The 22835-nt window shown below is 37.4% G+C and overlaps 1 protein-coding gene across 1 annotated transcript in view; it reads left to right on the top strand.

Moving 5' to 3' along the window:
• LOC103199254 (amyloid beta precursor protein) overlaps nucleotides 1-22835 on the top strand; it is a 347436-nt gene that overhangs the window by 33705 nt on the left and 290896 nt on the right. Inside the window, exon 2 of the mRNA XM_007943494.2 lies at nucleotides 4539-4668. Within this exon, the coding sequence (XP_007941685.2) occupies nucleotides 4539-4668 (130 nt within the window). The remainder of the gene's footprint in view (nucleotides 1-4538; nucleotides 4669-22835) is intronic.

Below are 22835 nucleotides of genomic sequence, written 5' to 3'. Positions count from 1 at the left end.
CAACCTTCCTTCCGAGGAGTGGCTGGTGGGTTTGAACCGCCAGCCGTCTGGTTAGCAGGCAAGTGTCTTAGCCACTATGCTACCAGAGCTCTGGAGCTATTTAATATGTGGGCCAGTAAATGAGTTGCCATTGAGTCAACTCTTAGTGACCTCCCATATGTCAGGGTGGTACTGTGCTCCATATGATTTTCAGTGGCTGATTTTTTGGGAAGTAGATTATCAAGCATTTCTTTTGAGTGCCTCTGGATGGATTTAAACCGCCAACCTTTGGTTCGCAACTGAGTGAGTTAACCATTTGCACCACCTAGGGATTCTATTTAATAGGTTAACATATAGGTTTATATATAGGTAGTATTTAGAATTTTTGTCAGAAACTTTAATAATTTTTTTCTGTTGTGTTTTTGTTTTGCTTGTAGCTTTTTGAGTTGAAGTTTGCTCATACCTATTATAATCACCTAATCTAAGTAGATGCTTCCAAAGAAATTGTTACTTTGATTGTTGATCTTTCTCCTTTAAATAAGCTTCCTGATTTTAGAACATCAATCGTTCATTATCTGTGGCAAATTTAAATTAATAACTCTTTATCTTTGAATAAAAGTAGCTTAATCAGGTCATAGTTAGTGCTTTAATAGTTAGGGCCACAGACAAATTAAATTAGGGGGTGGATTTGTGTGGTTCAAATCATGTAATCTGCACATCGATCTGCATAATAACAGTTGTCGTTGTCAGCATTATAGAGAGAGAAGTTCAAGCACAGGAAGTGATACATGTGCCCTAGATTTCATGGAGGGAACTGGAAGTAAACTGTGTTTTTTGTTCATCATTGAGCTCTAGGCATCTTTGGAGAAAAGCCCTAATTTTAATTAGTCAATTCCACCAGCTTAATCCTAAGAATTTTGAGATGGTATGCAATGTAAAAATGTGATCCTTTCCTTCTAATCAATTTGTACCCGTTTGTACAATCTGTGCTAATGATTGTCTGGGCTTGGAATTGAAGGCGAAGGAAATACGATTGTCATTGCACCTGCAACTGGGTTTATAGAAAGCTGTGAAAGGTGAGAAAATTCTCAGCAGGGTAATGTTTCTGTGAAATGGCAGTTAGAACCCCTTTAGAGAAATCTAGTAGTAGTAACTCACACTTTACTGCACATAAAGTCGTGTCCCTCAGGACAGACTCTGGTGTCATAGAGTTTTATGACTCATGAGTGCTGTACTTTTGTGACATAATAAACAAGTACAGGTGGTGGGAGAATTACATTTCTGTACAGAGGACCACTTCACCTTTCATTATATGTATATATATATAAACCAGGGGGCTATTAAATTTTTTAGTGGAATTTGCAAGGACAGCATTTTCTCTGACTTGAAATCCAAGCACTGAGGTGTTAAAGATCCTTAAGAACAAAATAAAATGAAAGGAAGGTAACTATATCCGTTTGGAGCTAGGTGGTTGTTAGTTTCTACTGTGTCCCTTCTGACTCATGGCAGCCCCACTTGTTCAGAGTAGAACTGTGCTCAGGGGGGTTTCGAAGGCTGTGATCAATCTTCCAAGGCACTTCTGGATGGATTTGAAATACCAACTTTTCAGCTAGTAGTTCAGCATTTAACCTAACCATTTGAGTTAACCAGAGACATAGGCAGTATTTTGAAGAATGACTTTCTTAACACCCACACCATGATTCTGATTTACATACCCCATTTTGTGTTCTCATTGGAGTCCCTGGGTAAAAGTTGGAGATGCAAGTCTACCCCTTGGGAAAAAGGCTTGATGATCCATTTAATGAAGAAGCAGTCAGAATCTCCTCAACAGCAACTTCTGGTTTTGTGTTCTCATAGCATATACACCTCCACTGCACTTATCCCACTGCACTGTGATTGGTGTCTGATTTTAGGGCCAGGATTAGGGTGAGGAGAATGAAGGAGTCAGGAATCAAGATAAATACAGTATTAAAAATTCAAAGTTAATGTAAAAAATTCATAGTGAACAAAATATGAACATATTACATAAAGACAGCATCATGCTGGGCTGCTGTTAATATTTATAAGAAAAATCCCTGTATTTATAACCCACACTCTGGACTTACTTTCTTGCTCTAAAACATGACTCTTCCCAAGGGTACTGCTTCCTCTACAGTCTTCCCAAGCAGAGATTCTTTTTGCACAGTTCTCATAGCCTTGTGCCTAGAGGTGGGGATGTCCTCTGTGCTGTCTGGTCCTGAGCCATCACTGTGATTGGCTGTGGATCAGACTTCTGTGATCCCTATGTGATCCATAGGGTTTGCAATGGGTGATTTTCTGAAGTCGATTGCCAGGCCTTTCTTCCTAGTCCATCTTAGTCTGGAAGCTCTGCTGAAACCTGTTTAGCATGATAGTAATGTGCAGTCCTCCACTGAGAGATAGGTGCTGCAGGAGTCCCACATTGAAGGTGAAAATTATGCCATGGAACTACCATTGCTTCCAGGGGTGAAGTACATACCCTTAAACTAGATCACCAATCCTCTACCTATTGGAGACTCCTTTCCACCTCCTTGGCATTCCCACTCAATCCTTGAAGATTTTGAAGCACCTGGCTCTCTGTCACTCTTTCCACTGCAGGTGCTCCTGTCATAATTCTTAGTGATGTTTAATGTTAACCTCTATGATCCTTCCAATATCTCAGTCCCTCAGTCCCTTCACCAGTAATAGCCATTCACTCTAATGTTCATATTATCCTCCATACAATTACTGACTTCTCCAAAATCTTAATTTCAGCTCTCTGATTCTCCAAATACCACCTTTCTTGACACTTCACTTTCTCTAGTACCTGCACTCCAAAAATTCTTTGGCCTCCTACCCAACAGGACTTAGATATTTCATTGATCTTACAAACTTTTAACTGTCACTTCCTTCATAACTGTGCTTTTCTTCAGTTTAGCAATTTCATGGCCCATTACAGTAACTGTTCCCTTGCTTATATTATATCTTCAACTCGCTTTGCTTCTCTCTCTTCATTGCATTTATCTAGCAATACAGTTACCATGGTGAAATGCAAGATGTAGGTGAGGAAAAGCCCATTTTGGAAATACATTTTTTGTGGTTACATCTTTCTTTCTAATCTTCATTCATTGCTATTAATAAATAGAAATGGTTTGATGTTGCATAAATGTATTTTATTTTAAAAAATTTGTATTTATTTTGTTGTTGCTGTTGAGGATATACACAGCCAGATGTACACCATTCCTACATGTATGGTTTCATGACATTGATTTCCTTTCTTCAGTTGTGCAACCATTCTCACCTTCTTTATCTGAGTTGTTTCTCCCCATTTAACATAAACTCACTGTCCCCTTAGGTTCCTGTCTTATCTTTGGAGTTGCTGCTTCTATTTGATCCCGTACAGATAGCTCTTAAAAGAGCACAGTGTTCAAGGCAGATATTTTTTTTACTAGTTAAGCTAAATTGTTGTTTGGTTTTAAGAAGACTCCAGGGGATGCTTTTTGTTTAAGGTTAATTATCACATACTTTCATACCAAGTGCTTAGTCAGTTCCTCAATTTACTAGTTGTTGTTGTTGTTGTTGTTGTTGTGTGCCGTCGAGTCGGCCCCGACTCATAGCGACCCCTCCTTGGGTTTCCGAGGCAGTATCACTACGGAAGTAGGATTGCCCAACCTTCCTTCCGAGGAGTGGCTGATGGGTTTGAACCGCCAGCCTTCTGGTTAGCAGTCAAGTGCTTTAGCCACTATGCTACCAGAGCTCCTAATTTACTAATAGTAACTGCTAACCAGGAGGCTGGCGGTTCAAACCCACCAGCCACTCCTCGGAAGGAAGATGGGGCAATCTACTTCCGTAGTGATACTGCCTCGGAAACCCAAGGAGGGGTTGCTATGAGTCGAGTCCAACTCAATGGCACATAACAACAACAACAACAATCTAGGCGAAGGGCTGTAGTGAAGGAGTTATTAAGGGAAGAGGTTCATGGGAGTAGTGTTTATCTAAATGACACTGGGTTATCTTTTGCATAAATTATTTTTATGTAAATTAATTTGAATGAGGAGAAGAGTTTTTATAAAGAAAACTCACTATGTAAGTTTGTAAAATCTTGCCTTAATGGGTAAGATAGGGGCAAGTTGAATTTATGTAAAGATAATATCCGCATGTATATCTATTATAATATTTATTTATGACATTACAGAATATCAGCCCCACCCTAGTTTATTTTACATCAGAAATGACCTCATGTTTATTAAGGGTCCCCTCCCACCCTTATTTCTACTTTATCACTCCTGGAAAAAAAAAATGCTTTTAGCCTGAATGGGTGTAATAAAACACATTCAGTCACATTGCTTAATATTATTAATAGATTAATTATGTGCCTGTCACTTGCATCTTTTTTTTTTTTTCTTTTTTTACACTGAATTTCTTTAGCTTGATCAGAATTGGGGCAGGCTTGACTGTTAGAGGACATCAAAACTTTATAATATTGGCAGCTATTCATTGTATACACCAGGTTGAAACTCCTGTCGCAAGTAACAATTTGCTCTTTTTCTGTGCTCTCCCAGGTCTATCCTGAACTACAGATCACCAATGTAGTAGAAGCCAACCAACCAGTGACCATCCAGAACTGGTGCAAGAGGGGCCGCAAGCAGTGCAAGACCCATGCCCGCATTGTGATTCCCTACCGTTGCTTAGGTGAGCAGGCCAACCTCGAGGCTCGTGTTGGTTGGGCTGGTCTTTGGGCAGAAAAAGGAGGATGTTCTAATTAGGTCAAGTATACAGACTTTTACTCCAGTGTATTTCCACTCTGTATTGTACTATTAAAGAAGAAATCTGTGTTCCGACAGTATAAAAGCAATACTTCTGAGCCTTCACAGTGCTTATTAAAATTACAAATTCCTGGGCCAATCCCAGAACTTCTGCACCAAAATCCCTGGCATCGAGGCCTAAGCTAAAAAACCCAAACTCACTGCCATCAAGTTGATTCCGACTCATAGCCATCCATTTGGGTTTCCAAGGTGGTAAATCTTTGTGGAAGTAGATTGCCCAATTTTCCTTCCGTGGAGTAGCTGGTAGGTTTGAACTGCTAACCTTCTGGTTAGCACTCAAATACCTTAGGCACTATGCCACTGGAGCTCCTTGCATTGAGGCCTAGAAATCCTAATTTAACCAAATTTCCTATGTGAGCCTTATGTATACTAAATGTTTTAAATTGTGGAATTGGGGTCTTGTGTCTTTCTCCCTAGAGATTTCGTAGAAGAACAAACCTGATATGAAGCTCTAGCATTTTGCCAATCGAAAAAAGTCTCTTTTGCGCAGCAGCCAATTGTTCTTCATAGTTGGTGATAGGGAATTGGAGTTGGTGATTTTTTTTTTCTGCTTAGATAAAGTAATTGGATTATAAAGTTGAATGTGTGTTTTTGTTGCTGTCAAATTTTACTTTTTTAAAAAAATTGAGTAGTTTTATGTGGTATTTTATTTTTTCCCTCTGGAAATATAATCCATGTTTCATCATCTGACTTGGTTTTTCGTTCATATTTTTATGCAACTAGATACTGCAGAGATTCGAAGTCTTTGATCCAATAGTTAACATCTGCATGTTTTCCACAAGTCTCTTATCAAAAAGGTCATAAGAATCTATATATGAAGGCTGTGGACAAATATAAATACACATTTTGACGACTTTTATGTAAAGTCTAAAATGTATCATTAAAAATAAGTCTCAACAGCAAACTTTGCAAACAAGGATAACTATTGAGGATTCTGGCTATCATTATAATTGTTATTATTATTGTCAGGTGCTGTTGAGTCAATTTTGACTCATGGTGACACCGTGTGAAATACTCCATCTTCCCCTTGGGGTTTTCTAGGCTGTAATCTGTATGGGAGCAGATCACCAGGTCTTTCTCTGAGTAGTTGCTGGATAGGTTTGAAGTGCCAACCTTTCGGTTAGCAATGAAGCGTTAAATATTCCACCAGCAACGCTCCATCATGTAACATTGTTACTAGGTGCCATTGAGTTGGTTCCAACTCACAGAGACTCTATGTACAGCAGAACAGAATAGTGCCTGGTCCTGCAGCACCCTCACCATTGTTGCTATGTTTGAACCCATCACTGCAGCCACTATATCAATCTAGAGTCATCCTCTTTTTCGATGACTCTGTGCTTTACCAAGCATGATATCCTTCTCCAGGCACTGGTCCCTCTTGATTCTGGCAGTAGTTCTTTGAAGATATCTTTCGTTTGTTCTTCTGGCAGTCCATGATGTATTCAGTATTCTTCACCAACACCATAATCCAAAAGAATTGATTCTTCTTCAGTCTTCCTTATTCACTATCCAACTTTAGTATGCATATAAGGCAATTGGAAATGCCATGGCTTGGGTCAGCTGCACCTTAGTCCCGAGAGTGGCATCTTTGCTCTTTAACACTTTAAAGAGGTCTTTTATAGCAGATTTGCCCAGTGCAATATACATCATTTGATTTCCTGACTACTGCAACCATGGGCTTTGATTATGGATCCAAGTAAAATGAAATCTGACAAATCTCATCCTTTATCCATTTATCATGATGTTCCTTATTGGTCCAGTCATGAGGATTTTTGTTTTCTTTATGTTAAGGTGCAATCCATACTGAAGGATGTAATCTTTGATCTTCATCAGTATGTGCTTCAAATCTTCACTTTCAGCAAGCAAGATTGTGTCATTTGCATATCACAGGTTGTTAATTAGTCTTCTTCCAAACTCTGTGCCATGTTGTTCTTCATATTGTCCAGATTCTCAGATTATTTGCTCAGCATACAGATTGAATAAGTATGTTGAAAGGGTACAACACTGATGCACACCTTTCTTGGGTGCTTGGTTACCTAGTGCCACGCTGACAGGAATATACCACAAATGGGATGCTTGAACAAACAGGAGTTTATTGTCTTACAGTTTGGAGGCTATAAGTCCGAGTTCAAAGTGCCAGGCTCTAGGGGCTGGGTGAAACCTCCTCAACCTTGGTCTTCAGCTCTGCCTCCTGCTCCTGGCCCACTGAAGCTAGAGGCTTTTCTTAGACAGCTGCTGGCTGCTGAGACTGACAAGCCCAAGGTTGACAAGTAAATGGACACAGTCCCAATGTTACCAAACCATACAGCAGGCCTTAATTCAAGTCCATTGAAAGTCCCAAGGTCAGCAGAGCATGGCAGACTGCTGAACAATGACATGGCTACATGCAGAGTTCAAGCATGCCATAAACTAGAGGCCATTCCCCAAGGCTTCTCTTTATATACAGGAAGCAGACTACTTCCGTAAGGCAGCTACTCAGCTGCTCACAATAGATTCCACCATGGAGTTGATTACTAGTCTCATCATGGGGAATACTAGCTGCTCAGCCACTCAACCAGGCCTAGCCAAGTTGACACACAAACTTAACTACCAAACTGGGCAAAAATCAATATAATACTGATTTATACTGGGTATAAATTTTAAAACATAGAGAGCATTGGGAATTAGAATGAAGATTTTGTTTGGTGAGTTTAAGTACTCATGATATTGTGATTTATGAGTAAAGTGTGGAAAATCAGATACCTAAACTTTTGATAAATTCAATTTTGATAATTCAAGAGTTTTCTTGTTCTTCCTTGTTCTAAATGCTTTACAAGGCCTCTAACCCTTTTCTTTCTTACTGGTCAAGAAGGGCAGAGTTGATAAGATGAAAATAAGTAGCATTTAAATACTAGGTACATAGCACCAACTTCAAGAAAATATGGAGGCTGCATGTCTTATGGAACTATATGGTTCAAACTAACTTAGCTATTACACCAAGATATAATGCACAGAACACACAAAACAAAATAAAAGCAAAAAAAACAAAAAACAAAAACAACCCAGCAATCCATTGCTGTCGAGTCAATTCCAAGTCATAGTAACTCTGTAGGACAGAGTCCCACTGACGTTGAGTCAGATCCAACTCATAGTGACCCCTCCTTGGGTTTCCAAGGCAGTATCACTATTGAAATAGATTGCCCCATCTTACTTGCAAGGAGTGGCTGGTGGGTTTGAACCACCAGCCTTCTGGTTAGCAGTCAAATGCCTTAAGTACTGTACTACCAGAGCTCCCCTAAGACAGAATAGAACTGCCTTATAGGGTTTACAAGGCTATAATCTTATACAAGCAGACTCCCACATGTTTCTCCTGCAGAGTGACTGGTAGGTTCAAACCGCCAACTTTTTGGTTAGCAGCTGAAGGTTTAACCACTGCACCACTATATGATTCAATACAAATTAGGAAGTACAACAAAATGAGTTAGGCCAGATAGGCCTTTTTAATCATTTTGTTCTTTTGATTCTCACCCATTTTGTGGATTTTTTCACATTTTTTTAACGTAATTTCAATGAAAACAAGTAATAAGTCTTCTAATTCATTGTGGCTTATAACATTTCAGTTGTTGTTCCCAAAATGACATTCAGAACTTTAGTCATGATTCATAAAGTGAATCGATGGCTAAATATATTTTTATTTATTTCTTCCTACATCCCTGGATAATGTAGTCATACTCCTATTAACAATGGTTTATATTAGAATTGACTGAAGTTGATACCCACAAGAACGTTGTACTTCTCTCCCTAGTGCCACTAGTTTTGGCAAATATTGTTAAACTTGAAGCCGATTTCATCCTCTTTGCCACCTACTATCCTTGCTTGTACTCCCTGCACTCCCCACCTCTAAAGATCCCTACTCTTTATGACAAGAATGAATTGAAAGTTACTTTAAGTTAAAAAACATTTCAGAAGGAATAAAAGATACATAAAATGTCCTAAGATCTAAAAATGAAGTCAGAAGGTTTTATGTTCACAAAGAACCTGTCAAAGCCTTTGTTTTTATTGTGATACACTGTGTTTTGCACCCTTTATAGAAATTACACCTAAATAATTTGTTCTTTGATAGTTAACACCTGGGGAGCACCTGTTTGGTTGTAATGTTACTTTAATGACCTGTCCTCGTTTTTATTTTTAACTACGTTGGAAAGAGAACCACTTCAAAATGTATCATTTCACTGACAAACATTTGCAGAGCCCTGATTCACAAGATGTGGAGTGATGGGAGGAAATAGAGAAGCCCATAAAATAACTCTTTCTCTGATATATGATATGAAAGGATTTCTAGTTACCATCAAGTAGATGCTGACTCACGATGACTTTATGTGTGTCAGAGTAGAACTGTGCTTCAGAAGGTTTTCAGTGGTTGATTTTTTGGGGAAGTAGATCACCAGACACTTTTGGTGATCTTTGTCCAAGGCACTTCTGAGTAGCCTAGAACTGCCAACGTTTTGTTTAGCAGCTGAGTGCATTAACTGCACTATCCAGAGATTCCATCTGAAAGGATGGGAAGTGTTTTCCCGCCAAGGCTTTGTCATCAGCAAGTAGCAAATTTCTCTTTCATCTTTTGAATAGATTTTGGGCTCTTTTTACATATAATGTATAATATATATACACTGACATATAATGTCATTTATAATTCAAGAAGACGTCACTCGTGGCATGTTTGGCATATTTCTCAGTTTTAGTCTAGTATCTACTATTAAATAAGCATTTCGAATCTAGCTGTTCTTGAACTAATGAGCTAGAAAATCACTAGGTATTTTTGAAAGGTACTTGGTCTGTCTGAATCTTTTACCATGTCTTCTTATTTTTTTAATTCATTCATCATTTTACAGCATCCTTAAAATTAGATCCTAACATGACAAGTAGAATGTGTATTATCTTCTACTTTGTTATTGAATTTAGGTCAAAATTAAGAAATGTGGGCTCTGTTTGAGCAAATTTTCCAAAAGTCTCAAATCAAAATATTGTCCAAGGTATATAAAATAACCCCGGTGAAAATATATAAGGAGCTCTGGTGGCACAGTGCCTTGTATTTTAGGAAAAGGAAATAAAAAACATAGGTGTAAAACTCATTTATATTTTAATTTCATTAATACCATGGCCCCATTAATTTTGACATTGTTTCTTTTTCTATTTCCCTTTTCTCCTTCCCCTTCTCTTTTCCCTTCCCCTTTCTTCCTTCTTTCCTTCCTACCTGCCTGTTTGCCTCCCTTCCCCTCCCTTTCATTCCCTAGACTCTCCTCCTCTTCCTAGATATTTTAATCTCTTATGCATAGTGATACCAAACCCTTTATATTTGTATAGGGCATCTGCCAAAATACCTCCTCTGCCAAGCAGTCAGTGTTGATTCTCTTATTCCCACTTTGCAGAGTGATTGGATCTCTTGCTGTAACTCACAAAGCTTATAAATGATAGAATCAGAACTAGAGCCCAGCACAGTAATCTGATAGGATTCTTAATCTAGTGTTTCTTGCAGTAGAACAAGAAATTCATCTTAGAGCAAATGTCCATTTGATTTACAAAATTAATTTTTAGAAGCAATAAATAATACTTAAAAAAATTACAATAGGAGTTATGTTGATAAATGAGACACATGGTGCAAGATAAATCTCTGTGTGATATGTGTTCTGTTTTAGGGTAGCAATAATGAAACTGCTTTAAAACTCGGATAACGATGACAAGATTTCCTAATGTATATCCAAGTCATTCCCTCTTTTCTCACGCTTTCCTCAATTTTTTAGGTTCAGGTAAAGTCTTAAATAACATTCTTAACATATTACCTTGCTGCTTGAACAAAGAATTAACTGTCTCTTAAATATCTCTGTGTACAAATATATCCTTCAGGCAGAAGAGATTATTTTACAATAGATAGTTCTCAGAAAAGCACTACATAGAAAACAAAATAAGATTATCTTAAACATTAAGCATATTAAAATTCAAAACAAATCTTGAAGAGAGAAAAATGCCAGTTACGTCTGGCATGCAACCTTCCTGACCTCTTCATCTGATGCAGAATTCACTGCTACTCTGGGTTAATTTTCTCTAAACTGTGTGTTTGCCTTGGGCATACTTGCTCTACAGGATCACATGTTCCCTGTCTAGATGGGGAAACTGTATTAGATTGCTGTTGCCACTTTCTTCCCATGGCGTAGATGATTTCCCTTGAGGGTAAGTCAGCTTTCTCATTTCACTCATTGCTTTTGGTAATGCCTCTGGAACCAAAGTGTATATGATGTGTCTTAATCACATGATCATTTTATTATCTCATTCAGGATTCAAACACATCATCATTCAAGGGAGATATTTTCTTTGCAAAATTTTCAATTTCTTTCCATTTGATGAGTACCCTTTAGAGTATATCAGATCCACTATTGGAATTGACACTCTTCTGCTCCTGTCTCTCTGACCAGTGAAGGCAAAGACATAACATAAATGACTTGATTGATGGGGCCAAATTCAGGTTAATAACCTAATCCAAAAGTGTAATTAGAAGCGAAAGAGTCACTACTTTAAATGTCAATTTATTTCTTTTTTCATTTAAGACTTTCCAAACATGTAAGTACTGATGACCAAGAAATTATTCAGATGTGGCCAAATGAGAAATTGAAGTCATTAGCATCTTACCTTAATTTTGAATTTTATTCTTTAAAATTTTAGGACAAGTGTGCCTTGTTTTCCAGGTTGCTGCTTTTCTGTGAATTATCTACAGTAATGTTGATTTTCTTTAGTGTGAAAAAGATGTATTTGGATACTGATGGATACTGTACCAAGGTAATTATTTGAATTTATGTTAAACCATTCTCTTGAGACGAATCACAGAGAAGAACAGTATTTAAGAATGTTACATAAGACTTTACCTAACTGCAGGAATGGGAGTAGGTGGGGAGAACATTATAGTAGACTTTGTTGTTACTGTTAGTTACCATGGAGTCAGCCACAACTCTTGGAATTTTGTGTATAACAGAAGGAAACATTGCCCAGTCCTGGGCCATCTACATGACTGTTGGTTTGTTTGAACCTATCTTGGCGATTGTGCCAATCCATCGCTTTGAAGGGTCCCCTCTTTTTCTTTGACCCTCTGCTTTACCTAATATGACTTCCATCTTCTAGCACTATATCAGACAATGTTTTGTTTTGATTCACAGGGTTTTCATTGGCTAATTTTCAGAAGTAGATCTCTAGCCTTTCTACCTAATCTGTCTTAATCCAAAAGCTCCACTAGTACTGGATAACCCATGGGTGATCCTGCTGGTATTTGAAATGCTGGTGTCATAGCTTCCAGCATCATGTCATTTTTGTTGTTAGGTGCCATTGAATCGGCTCCAACTCATAGCAACCCTACATACAACAGAATGGTACAATGCCCAGTCCTGCACCATCCTCACAATCTTTGCTATGCTTGAACCTATCATCGTATTCACTGTGTTAATCTATTTTATTGAGGGTCTTCTCCTTTTTCGCTGAACCTCCACTTTACCAAGCATGATCCCTTCTGACAACGTGACCAAAGTATGTGAGATAAATTCTGGCCAGTCCTGTTTCTAAAGAGCATCCTGACTGTACTTCCTCCAAGACAAATCTGTTCATTCTTCTAACAGTCCATGGTACATTCAATATTCTTCACCAATACCACAATTCAAATGCATCAATTCTTCTGTGGTCTTCTTTATTCATTGTCCAGCTCTCACATGCATATGAAGCTGTTGAAAATACCATGGCTTGGGTCAGGCACACCTTAGTCTTCAAAGTGATAATAATAACATGCAATCTACCACAGTATGACAAACTGGCAGATGGGTGATAGCTTGTAGACTTCAAGGGATGTGTAAATGCCCAGTCATCCCAGCACAATAATTTAATGTGATAACAAGTCAGCACTGGTGGCTCCTCCAGTCCCCACTGATCTCTGCCCTACATAGACTCTGTTGTTTTTGTGGCATGTTTTCACATCAATTCTGACTCATAGCTACTCTATATGACAGAGTAGAAGTACCCCTAGGGTATCCAAGGCCATAATCCTCATGAGAGCAAATTGCCATGCCTTATTTCCTGAGGAGGACTTGATCTTTTAATTGGCAGCTGAGCACTTAATCATTGTGCCACCAGGCTCCTTATGTAGATCTTCCCACTTACGAAGTCCTGGGAGATGTATATGCTGTGGCTGCTCAGACACTGTGATGGGAATTAGGCTTGATGAACCTAGCCTCTGCACATTAGTTCTTGTTGTTAGGTGCTGTTGAATCGATTCTGATTCATAGCAACCCTTTGTACAACAGAATGAAACACTACCTGGTCCTGTGCCATCCTCACAATCCTTAATGTGCTTGAGCCCATCGTTGTAGCCACTGTGTCAGTCCATTTCATTGAGGTTCTTCCCTATGTCCTCTGACCCTCTATTCATCAAGCATGATACCTTTCTCCAGGGACTGGTCTCTCTGACAACTTGACCAGCGTAGGTAAGACAAAATTTGGCCATTTTTACTTCTAAAGAGCATTTCAGCTGCGCTTTTTCCAGTACAGATTTGTTCGTTCATTTGGCAGTCCATGGTGTTTTCAGTATTCTTCCCCAACTTCACAATTCAAAGGCAATAACTCTTCTTCCATCTTCCTTATTCATTCATTGTCCAGCTTTCATATGCGTATGAGGCAATTGAAAATACCATGGCTTGGGTTAGGTACACCTTAGTCTTCAAAGTGACATCTTTGCTTCTTAACACTTTGAAGAGGTCTTTCACAGTAGATTTACCCAGTGCAATATGACTTCTGGTTTCTTGACTGCTGCTTCCATGGGTGTATCCAATCAACATGAAATCTTTGACAACTTCAGAATTTTCTTCATCTACTGTGATGATGTTTATTGGTCCTGTTGTGAGGATTTTTGTTTTCTTTATGTTGAAGTGTAATCCATAGGGAAGACTGTAGTCTCTGATCTTCATTAATAAGTGCTTCAAGTCACCTTCACTTTCAGCAAGCAAGGTCTTGTCATGTCACAGATTGTCAGTGAGTCTTCTTCCACTCCCAATGCCATATTCTTCTTCATGTAGTCTAACTTCTCAAATGATTTGCTCAGCATAAGGATTGAAATGATACAACCCTTACACACACCCTTCCTGATTTTAAACCATTCAGTATTCCTTTGTTCTGGTTGAACGACAGCCTCTTGGTCTAAGTACAGGTTCTTCATGAGCATGATTAAGTGTTCTGGAATTCCCATTCTCTTCAATGTTATCCAAAATTTGTTATGATCTGCACAGTCAAATGACTTTGCATAGTCAATAAAACACAGGTAAACATCTTTTTGGCATTCTTTGCTTTCAGCCGCCAAGATCCATCTGATGTCAGTAATGAATTTGCTACACACTGTTGTTGTTGTTATGTGCCGTCAAGTCAGACCCTACTCATAGAAACCCCTCCTTGGGTTTCCGAGGCAGTATCACTATGGAAGTAGATTGCCCCATCCTCTTTCACATTAGAGGGATGCAAATTCTTGAATGTTCTGTGTTTTTAAGGATTTTCTGCATAATGATCTCTTGAAGAATGACCAGAATCACCGGATATTTCTTAATGAGGAAATGCTAAGTAATTGGAAGACATGAAATTCCTATTTATGTGATCTCCCATTTGGGACCTTTGACTGTTTCAAGTTAATCGTGCTTCAAATCTAGTATACAGGGTCTGGTCTGAACTATGTAAAAGAAAATATGCATGGGGGAAAAAAAAAGTTGCTGGTATCTATAACCAACCACTGGGATTATAGCTGTTTTTTATTTAAGCTTTTTTCTTATTGAGTTCTATTATACATTAGTTGCTTTTATCATCAGATAAATAAAGATAGACAATAAAATCAGTACACAAAATTTTGTGTCTTCTATTAGTGGTGATGATTTTTAAAATTCAAAGTCTTAAAAGGACTCACCAAAACCCACTGACAAGACAGTTCCAACTTATGGCAACCCTACAGAACAGAGTAGAACTACCCCATAGGTTTCTAAGGTTGTAAATCTTTACAGAAGCAGGCTGCCTCAGTTTTCTCCTGCTCAGTGGCTAATGGGTTTGAACCATTGACCTTTTGGTTAGCAACCAAATCCCTTAACCATGGTACCAGCAGAGCTCCTTGAAAGGATTTATAAGTTGTTATGTTGTTGTTAGGTGCCGTCAAGAGTGATCATGAATTTATCTAGTGGTAGTTGTGCTTTATGAGCTTTTTATAGAAATGATAACTTCCTTTAGGAAAAAATATATATTTTTTAAAACAGCATGTTGCCAAATTAAATGAGAGTATCTCCATTCTTCCTATCTTCAGTTTAACCAAGTTTAAACACCATTAATCACCACTATTTAGAAAGGTCCTTGATCATGCTGACATTTTCTTATTTAAAAATTTGCATATGGAACTACATTTGTTTCAGGCTAGATTGTTGCGTGGGCAGAGATTTCATTTATTCTGTAGACTCCTGGGTGGGAGAGGAATTGGAACATTAAGGTTCCTTGTTTGGTTAAGCAGAAAAACCTGTGAAAATGTTTATTTCTGTCAGATCACTGGCTGAGACCAGTGAATATACCCCCTGCCCCAAACTCCACATTGGCCCTCATAATACTGACTCCAGCTTAATTTGCTTCCTAAAGTTTATGAAGGGAGATGGGTTGGGAAGATTGATTGTCTTAATCAGATTTGAAAAGAAAAAAGTATAATGGCTTTTGTTGACTCTGTCTCCAATCTGGTTTCATCTTCTCATTTTAATTATTATACTTACTGTTAAGGCTTCTTTCTAGGACTTTTTAACAATTTATGTTTTACCTGGAATAAGGGTTATGATAACATAGGATGATTTTCTCAATAAATCATTAATTTTGCCTTTTTTTTCCACTGGAGGTGTACTCAGGTATCATTAAGTAACCAAACCAAAACCAAACTGACTGCCATCAAGTCGATTCTGACTCATAGCAACCCCCTTTGGGTTTCCAAGGAGGTAAATCTTTATGGAAGTAGATTGCCCGGTCTTCCTTCCGCAGAGTAGTTGGTGGATTTGAACTGCTAACCTTCTGATTAGCAATCAAATGCCTTAGGCACTACACCACAAGAGCTTCTCTAATCGTTAAAAACAGCTTTTGAAAATTTGTTGTCATGCCCTATAGGTGTGCTCTGTTGCCAGTATTTTATTAAAACACAGGCTTTGTCTCTGTAGGTCTTTGGTGATAGGTGGGGAAAAAACCCACAGACACAGCTCAGCTTATTTGGCACAAGGTTATTCTAGTGCTTCTATGTAATTACATTGAAAAGTGAATTATGAAATTAATGAATGTCTGATTTGTAATATATGCTAAGAATTACCAATGTGTACTGAAAATAAATTCCTCCGACTAAAAGAGTAATGTATCTTCATTTTATGAAGTTTAGAAAATGTGACTACTATCCAAAAATAATAATGAAAACAATGGGTTTCCTTTTAGTCTTATCTTTTTAAAAATATAGATAGTGTTGTTTTTGTTATTTTTAACAGTTATATAATTCTGTTTTCTGAACTTTTTTTTAACCTAACATTTTTATAATAATTTATCCATTAACTTAAATATTCTTGGAAAGCATAATTTTTAATCCAGCATTACACTGGACAGTATAATGTATTTATTACTTATTTTGGGTTGTCTAGGTTGTTTTCTTTCTTTTGTTATAAATAATGCTGTGAGAAATGTTCTGGTACATATATTTAAGAATTATCTGGATGGTGCAAACGTTTAAGCGCTTGAGTACTAGCCAGAAAGTTGGCAGTTCAGCTTCACCCAGAGGCACCCAGAAGACAGGCTTGGCAGTTACCTGAAAAGTCATAGCCTTGAAAACCCTATGGAGAAGTTCTGCTCTGCACACTGTTTTGCTTAATAAAAAAACAAACCAAACCAAACTCACTGCTGTCGAGTCGAGTCCAACTTACAGCGAACCCTCCTGGGATTTCCGAGGCAGTATCTCTACGGAAGTAAATTGCCCAGTCTTCCTTTCACGGAGTGGCTGGTGGGTTTGAACCACCAGCCTCCTGGTTAGCAGTCAATTACCTTAGGCATTACACCACCAGCGCTCCTTTTGTTTAATAAAAAGTCTGATTTATATATTATTTTTGTAAGTATGTGTTGATCATTGGCGATATGTAAGGCCTTGGAGGTAACGATGTGAAAGTGTGGTTTTTCTTACAGAGTATATAGTTTTGGAATGAGTATGAATCAGAATTCTAACTGATGAATTTAAGGAAGAGTTGCCAGGAAGTAGTATTTGAGGCAAGATTACAAGGTCTGGGGCAAGAATGGACATGCACTATGGATATTTAGATAAAATGTGAGCAAAATCTTGAAGGTGGGAACTTAAAGGGTATGTATAGAACATGGTTCACTGTTTTCAGGAAGAAGAGGTAATTGGTCATGACAAGGGTAATAATATTTAAAAAGCATTGCTGTTCTTATTCATTTATAATAGATACTTATTATTGTTTTCAGGTTAAATTTTCATCTGAATAATTATTTTTACTTTGGTATTGAATGCATAAGGAGCCCTGATGGTGCAGTGGTTAAGTGCTCAGCTGAGTCTATGGAGATAGATGTTGACCGAATGATTTCATAAAGATTACAGCCTTAGAAACTGTCTGGGGGCAGTTCTGTCTGCTCTATAGGATCAATACCATGTTTCATAATAAGCTCTAGGGCAATGGATTTTTTGAGGTTTATTGAATGCATACCTTTTCTTCCACACATATACATCAGGTAAAGGAGCTCTGGTGGTATAGTGGTTAAGGCATTTAACTGCTAACCAGAAGGCTGGCAGTTCAAACCCACTGGCTACTCCATGGAAGGAAGATGAGGCAGTCTACTTCTATAAAGATTTTTACAGCCTTAGAAACCCAATGGGGGCCACTATGAGTCAGAATCTACTTAATGGTAGTGGGTTTGTTTGTTTTGCTTTGTTTTATACATGGGGTAAGGAGCTCTGGTGGTGTGGTGGTTAAGCCATTTGGCTGCTAACCCACTAGCTATTCCATGGAAGAAAGATGAGGCAGTCTGCTTTTGTAAAGATTTATAGCCTTGGAAACCCAGTGGGGATTGCTATGAGTTAAAATCGACTGAATGGCAGTGAGTTTGGTTTGGTTTTGTATAAATAGGGTACTCAACTCCTGCCTTTTGGGCAACTGAGGTTAGAATTTTTAATAGTAGAAATCTTTCTTTATTTTTAAAGCTAGTAATTCAATTTATGAAAAATTGTAAGCAGAAACTAGGAATCATCTGCTGTTCTGGTCATTCATATTTTGCCATTTTTTAAATGTGAAATCCAATGCTTTCGGCAAGCTTTCAGCAAGATATCCTGGAATATGAAAAAAAAAAAAAAAAAACAACTAGCTGCTGAGGCTGCTTATGTACAATCAAAAACCTCATGGGATACAGTTTCTTGGGTTGGAGATTTAGTCACGAGGAAAGAAAAAAATAGGGGGAAAAGGGAAAAAAAAAAAAAGAGAAAAAAAAAAAAAAAAAAAAAAAAACCTGTAATTTAACATTATCTTTATAAGTGAATTATTACTTCCATAATTTGTGATTTACTTTTATAAGGATCAGCTAAGCACATGAGACATGTATTCAGTGTTTAACTTTTTACATACAATTTTTAGGTTACATCCATGGATGAATGGGTAGATGGATATAGACATAGAGGGAGAGAGGGCATCTACAGTGTGTGTGTGTGTGTATATATACACACACATATATATATATATATATATGTAAGAAAGTCAAATGCAACCTAAATTTCTTAAGGACCCATTTCCCATTTTCATCTGTTTCCATCTATTTTATAAAGAAAAGACAAAAAAAACATGCCTTCAAATTTAATAACTTTTGAGGTTTTAACTTCTCTCTATATTTGGCATCAGTCATACCAAATCTGATAACCTGAGATTATTTTTAAATGCTAACCAATAAACAGCTATTGCCTTGTTACAGCTGCAGAATTCAGTCTTGGTCATCATTACATTACTTCCATTAAACATTCCATCTTGCTCTTATCACACACATGTAATACAAAGAAACGATGTTTCAAGCTAACCTCAGGCTGGTGTTTTTGGTCATGGAATTTTTTTTTTTCTCAATGTGATCACAAATGATTATGATGGGGGAATCAAGAGAGAAATTGACTTTTACCAAATTTTTCTTTTTGCTGTAGCAAGTTCTGTGCACTTTCCTCAAGTGGTATGTCACTAGCCCTCACCCCACCTCCAGCAGAAAAGGAAACAGATTTTCCCTTTTGTTATTAGAACTCACTTCTCATTATGCCATTTCTAAAACATACATATAACCGATGGAGGATTGGGGATTTAGGGCTCTATGTTTTGTGCCATATGAGTATAAGTCAAAGTATAGAGGCCTGGGGACAACTGTTAACTATGGTTCTTGAGTAGGTGAATGGCTTAAATCTAACATTAAAAATTGCAATTAATAGAATTAACTTAGGCCCTTGTCATGAAACCCCAGTTGTCATTCTGTTTTAATTAGTAGATTAATTAGTTATGTAAGTAATATATAAAATATATTAGACTTGCTCTTATTACTTATCTTAGTTATCTAGTGATGCTATAACAGAAATACCATGAGTATTAACAAACAGAAATTTATTTTCTCACGGTTAGGAGGGTAACAGTCCAAATTCAGGGCACCAGCTCTAGAAGAACACTTTCTGTTTCTGTCTGCTTTGGGGGAACATACTTGTCTCTTCAGCTTGTTTCTTGATTCCTTGGAGATCTCCTTTTGGTTTGACATCTATCTTCTCCTGTCTCTACTCCTTTTATATTTTATAATAGATTGACTCAAGCACACCCAATACTAAATCATACCTCAATAACATGTCAGAGAGGCCATTTCCAAATGAGATTAGATCTGTAGGCATGGGATTTACACCTTATGTATTTAGGGGAAACCATTCAATCCATACAGCTCTGGTGGCACAGTGGGTAAGGCATTTGCCTGCTAACCAGAAGGTCAGTGGTTCAAACTCACCAGGTGTTCTGCAGGAGGAAGATGGGACAATCTACATCTGCAAAGATATATACTCTTAGAAAACCTATGGGGGTCACTATGAGATAGAATCGACTCAATGATAGTTTTTTTTTGTTGTTGTTGTTGTTGTTGTTTGTTTTTTAAAATTCATAACCTTACCATAGCAAAAAATAGGACATTCATGATGTATTTTTCTCTAGGAAAAGGAGTATGAAAAATATTTTCATGGGCTTAAGATTTTCAGTTTTAATATTATAAATTATCTACAGCATATCTTTATAGTATCTCCAAATGGTGGCCAATAAAGCCTAACTGCTTATTTATTTATTGTGAAGGGAAGAGTTCATTATATCAAGAATACTGAAATTAAATTAAGAAAAATATTTTTCTCAAGTATTTCATTACATTTCAAAAGGTTATTTGATGTTTGCTTCATGAAAGAATAGACTAAAAGGCATTGAGGGGAAAATTAATTATGCTTTTTTATAGTAACACACACAAAATTATTAGCATCATGAATGCAAGAAATGACATGAAGATGATAGTTACTCTAAAGCCTGAGTTAAGAAGCTTCTCCATTTCAGTATCAAAAATTTAAATACTTGGCAGAGAAAACTCTCAATATTTGCTTAGCTGTACAGTCTAGGGGCATATTCTATTATCTTCTGTTTTTGTTATGGTGCTTGCTTAGTGACTTCATTAAACTTTCCCTCTCTTCCTCATCCCTTGATGAATTTCAGCTCTTTCTGGCGCTATATCCCAGGAGTCTTTTTTTTCCCCTGTCACTGAATCTCAGGCTTTGCTTTGAAACTTGATGATGAAGGGAAGTCCCAGAACAACCACTATGCAGCAGTCTGGACAGCAGCCAGTTCAGATTGGAGCAGAGTGGAGAGTGTCCCACGAGGGAGGTCTCCTACAAAAAATAGAACTAATACATTACCTGGTATACTTGCCTCTACTCAAAGTGGATTTAATGTTTTGTTGGAGAGTTTGGGAATGATAGAGTGGTAATAAGTGCATAGAAAATGAAGCAAATTACATAATGGAACAAATACTAACTTTATAAGGAGGCTGGGTAGTACAAGTGGTTTCTGATCTGCTGGTAACCCAAAGTTTGGCAGTTCAAACTCATCAAAAGGCTCCGCAGAAGAAAAGAACTGTCCATCTGCTTCCATTTTAAGATTATAACCAAGAAAATCCTAAGGAAAAGTTCTACTATGTAATACATAAGGGTCACTGTGAGTTGGTGACTAACTTGATGGCTGCTAACAACATTAACAATGAAAAATCAGAAGTTAAAAAAGATAACAAAATGTGAAATAAAAGACAGGGTCCATCATTACCCAGATATGAGCAATAATGGCATAGTCATGACACAAATGCCATGTTGTTATTTTGTGCTGTGGAGTAAATTTTGACTCATAGTGACCTTATAGGACCAAATAGAGCTGCTGCATAGTGTGTTTTAGGCAATAATCTTTACTGAAGCATATTGTCAAGTCTTTCTCCTATGGAGCTGCCAACCTTTTGATTAGCAGCTGAGTGCTTAACCATTGCATCACCATACCTCCTTGCAAATGCCATATATATGACAAAACTACATTGAAAGGATTGTGGCAAGGAAAGAGGGCAGGCTCCAATGTGAAATTTCATCTTTCATAATAGTGGAAAAATCAGGAAACCAGCTGTGTGAGCAAAGAGTTGAGAAATACTTGGTATTTCTAAAAATAGCAGAATATACAGCTCAGTGAAATATCAGTGAATGACTTATTATTTCTTCTTGCTATGGGGAAATTTATCAAGAAGGGATATACAGGAAAGAAGAAGAGGTTGATTTCAAGGCTTCCAGGCATTTTATTATTATTTTTTTTAAATCTAGAACATTTCTTTTAAGGTTAAAGATTGGAAGTCAAATTGTTGTTAATGGGTGGTGCCCTTATTTAGCTGTCTAAACCTAGAGTTGGATAAAGCTAACCCATGACTTAATAGAGCAGAGATTGTTGTGCACTATATATTGACTTTATATTTGCTTTTACTAGGCTACAATTAATGGTTATATAGACCTAAAAGTATGTTTATGTCCATTTATGCATTGAAAACAGAGTTTTGCTATTTAAGGTATTGCAGAGATTGAAACTCCCTACATTTTTCTCTTCAGTGTTAAATACTTTGCAAGAATAAGGTGCAATCTTCTGTTTTCATTTAATTATTTCTCAAAAGGTTTGGATGTCACTGAAGACCTCCTTATTTATTGCCTGGTATCTTTATCAGCTGGGAAGATAATTAGTTTCTCAGGGTTGCTGAATTTTTATGAGTAGATCATGTAACCCTTGCTTTATTGAAAAACCAAAAAAAACCAAACTCACTGCCGTTGTGTCGGATCCGACTCACAGCGACCCCTCCTTGGGTTTCCGAGGTGATGTCACTATGGAAGTACATTGTCCAATCTTCCTTCTGAGGAGTGGCAGGTGGGTTTAAACCATCATCCTTCTGGTTAGCAGTCAAATGCCTTAGGCACTATGCTACCAGAGCTCCTGCTTTATTGAAAGCTTAGAAGTAAATCATACCTAAATCGGCAGTTTATGATATTCTCTAAGCATATTTAATATTAATAGGTTCATGTTCAGTATGCCAGGGGTTATCCTGCATTTTACTTAAATAATTTGAGCTCATTTTCCTTTTTCCACCTTAAGTTTTTCATCTTAAGTTTTTAATTAGACTTTTCAGTGAGTCTAACTTATGGATATGAATGCTCATACTTTTTTAGTAGGTTCTTTATCCTCAAAGGATTTAATCCTTAACTTCAGAAAGACCTTTGGCCTACTGACACTTTGTTTAATTTAACATATCAGTCATTTTAGCCATCTCATATTTGCCTGTTCATCACAGACCCACCCTCTTCCCCTCTTTTCTCCCACATCTGTTATTCGGCCAGTATCTTCCTCTAACCTCCGCCATTGCTCTGCTCAT

This window comes from Orycteropus afer, unplaced genomic scaffold, assembly GCF_000298275.1.
Source record: "Orycteropus afer afer isolate SDZICR_OR568_19922 unplaced genomic scaffold, OryAfe1.0 scaffold00108, whole genome shotgun sequence".
NCBI lineage: Eukaryota > Metazoa > Chordata > Mammalia > Tubulidentata > Orycteropodidae > Orycteropus > Orycteropus afer.
This window is presented reverse-complemented; position numbering and strand designations above follow the sequence as displayed.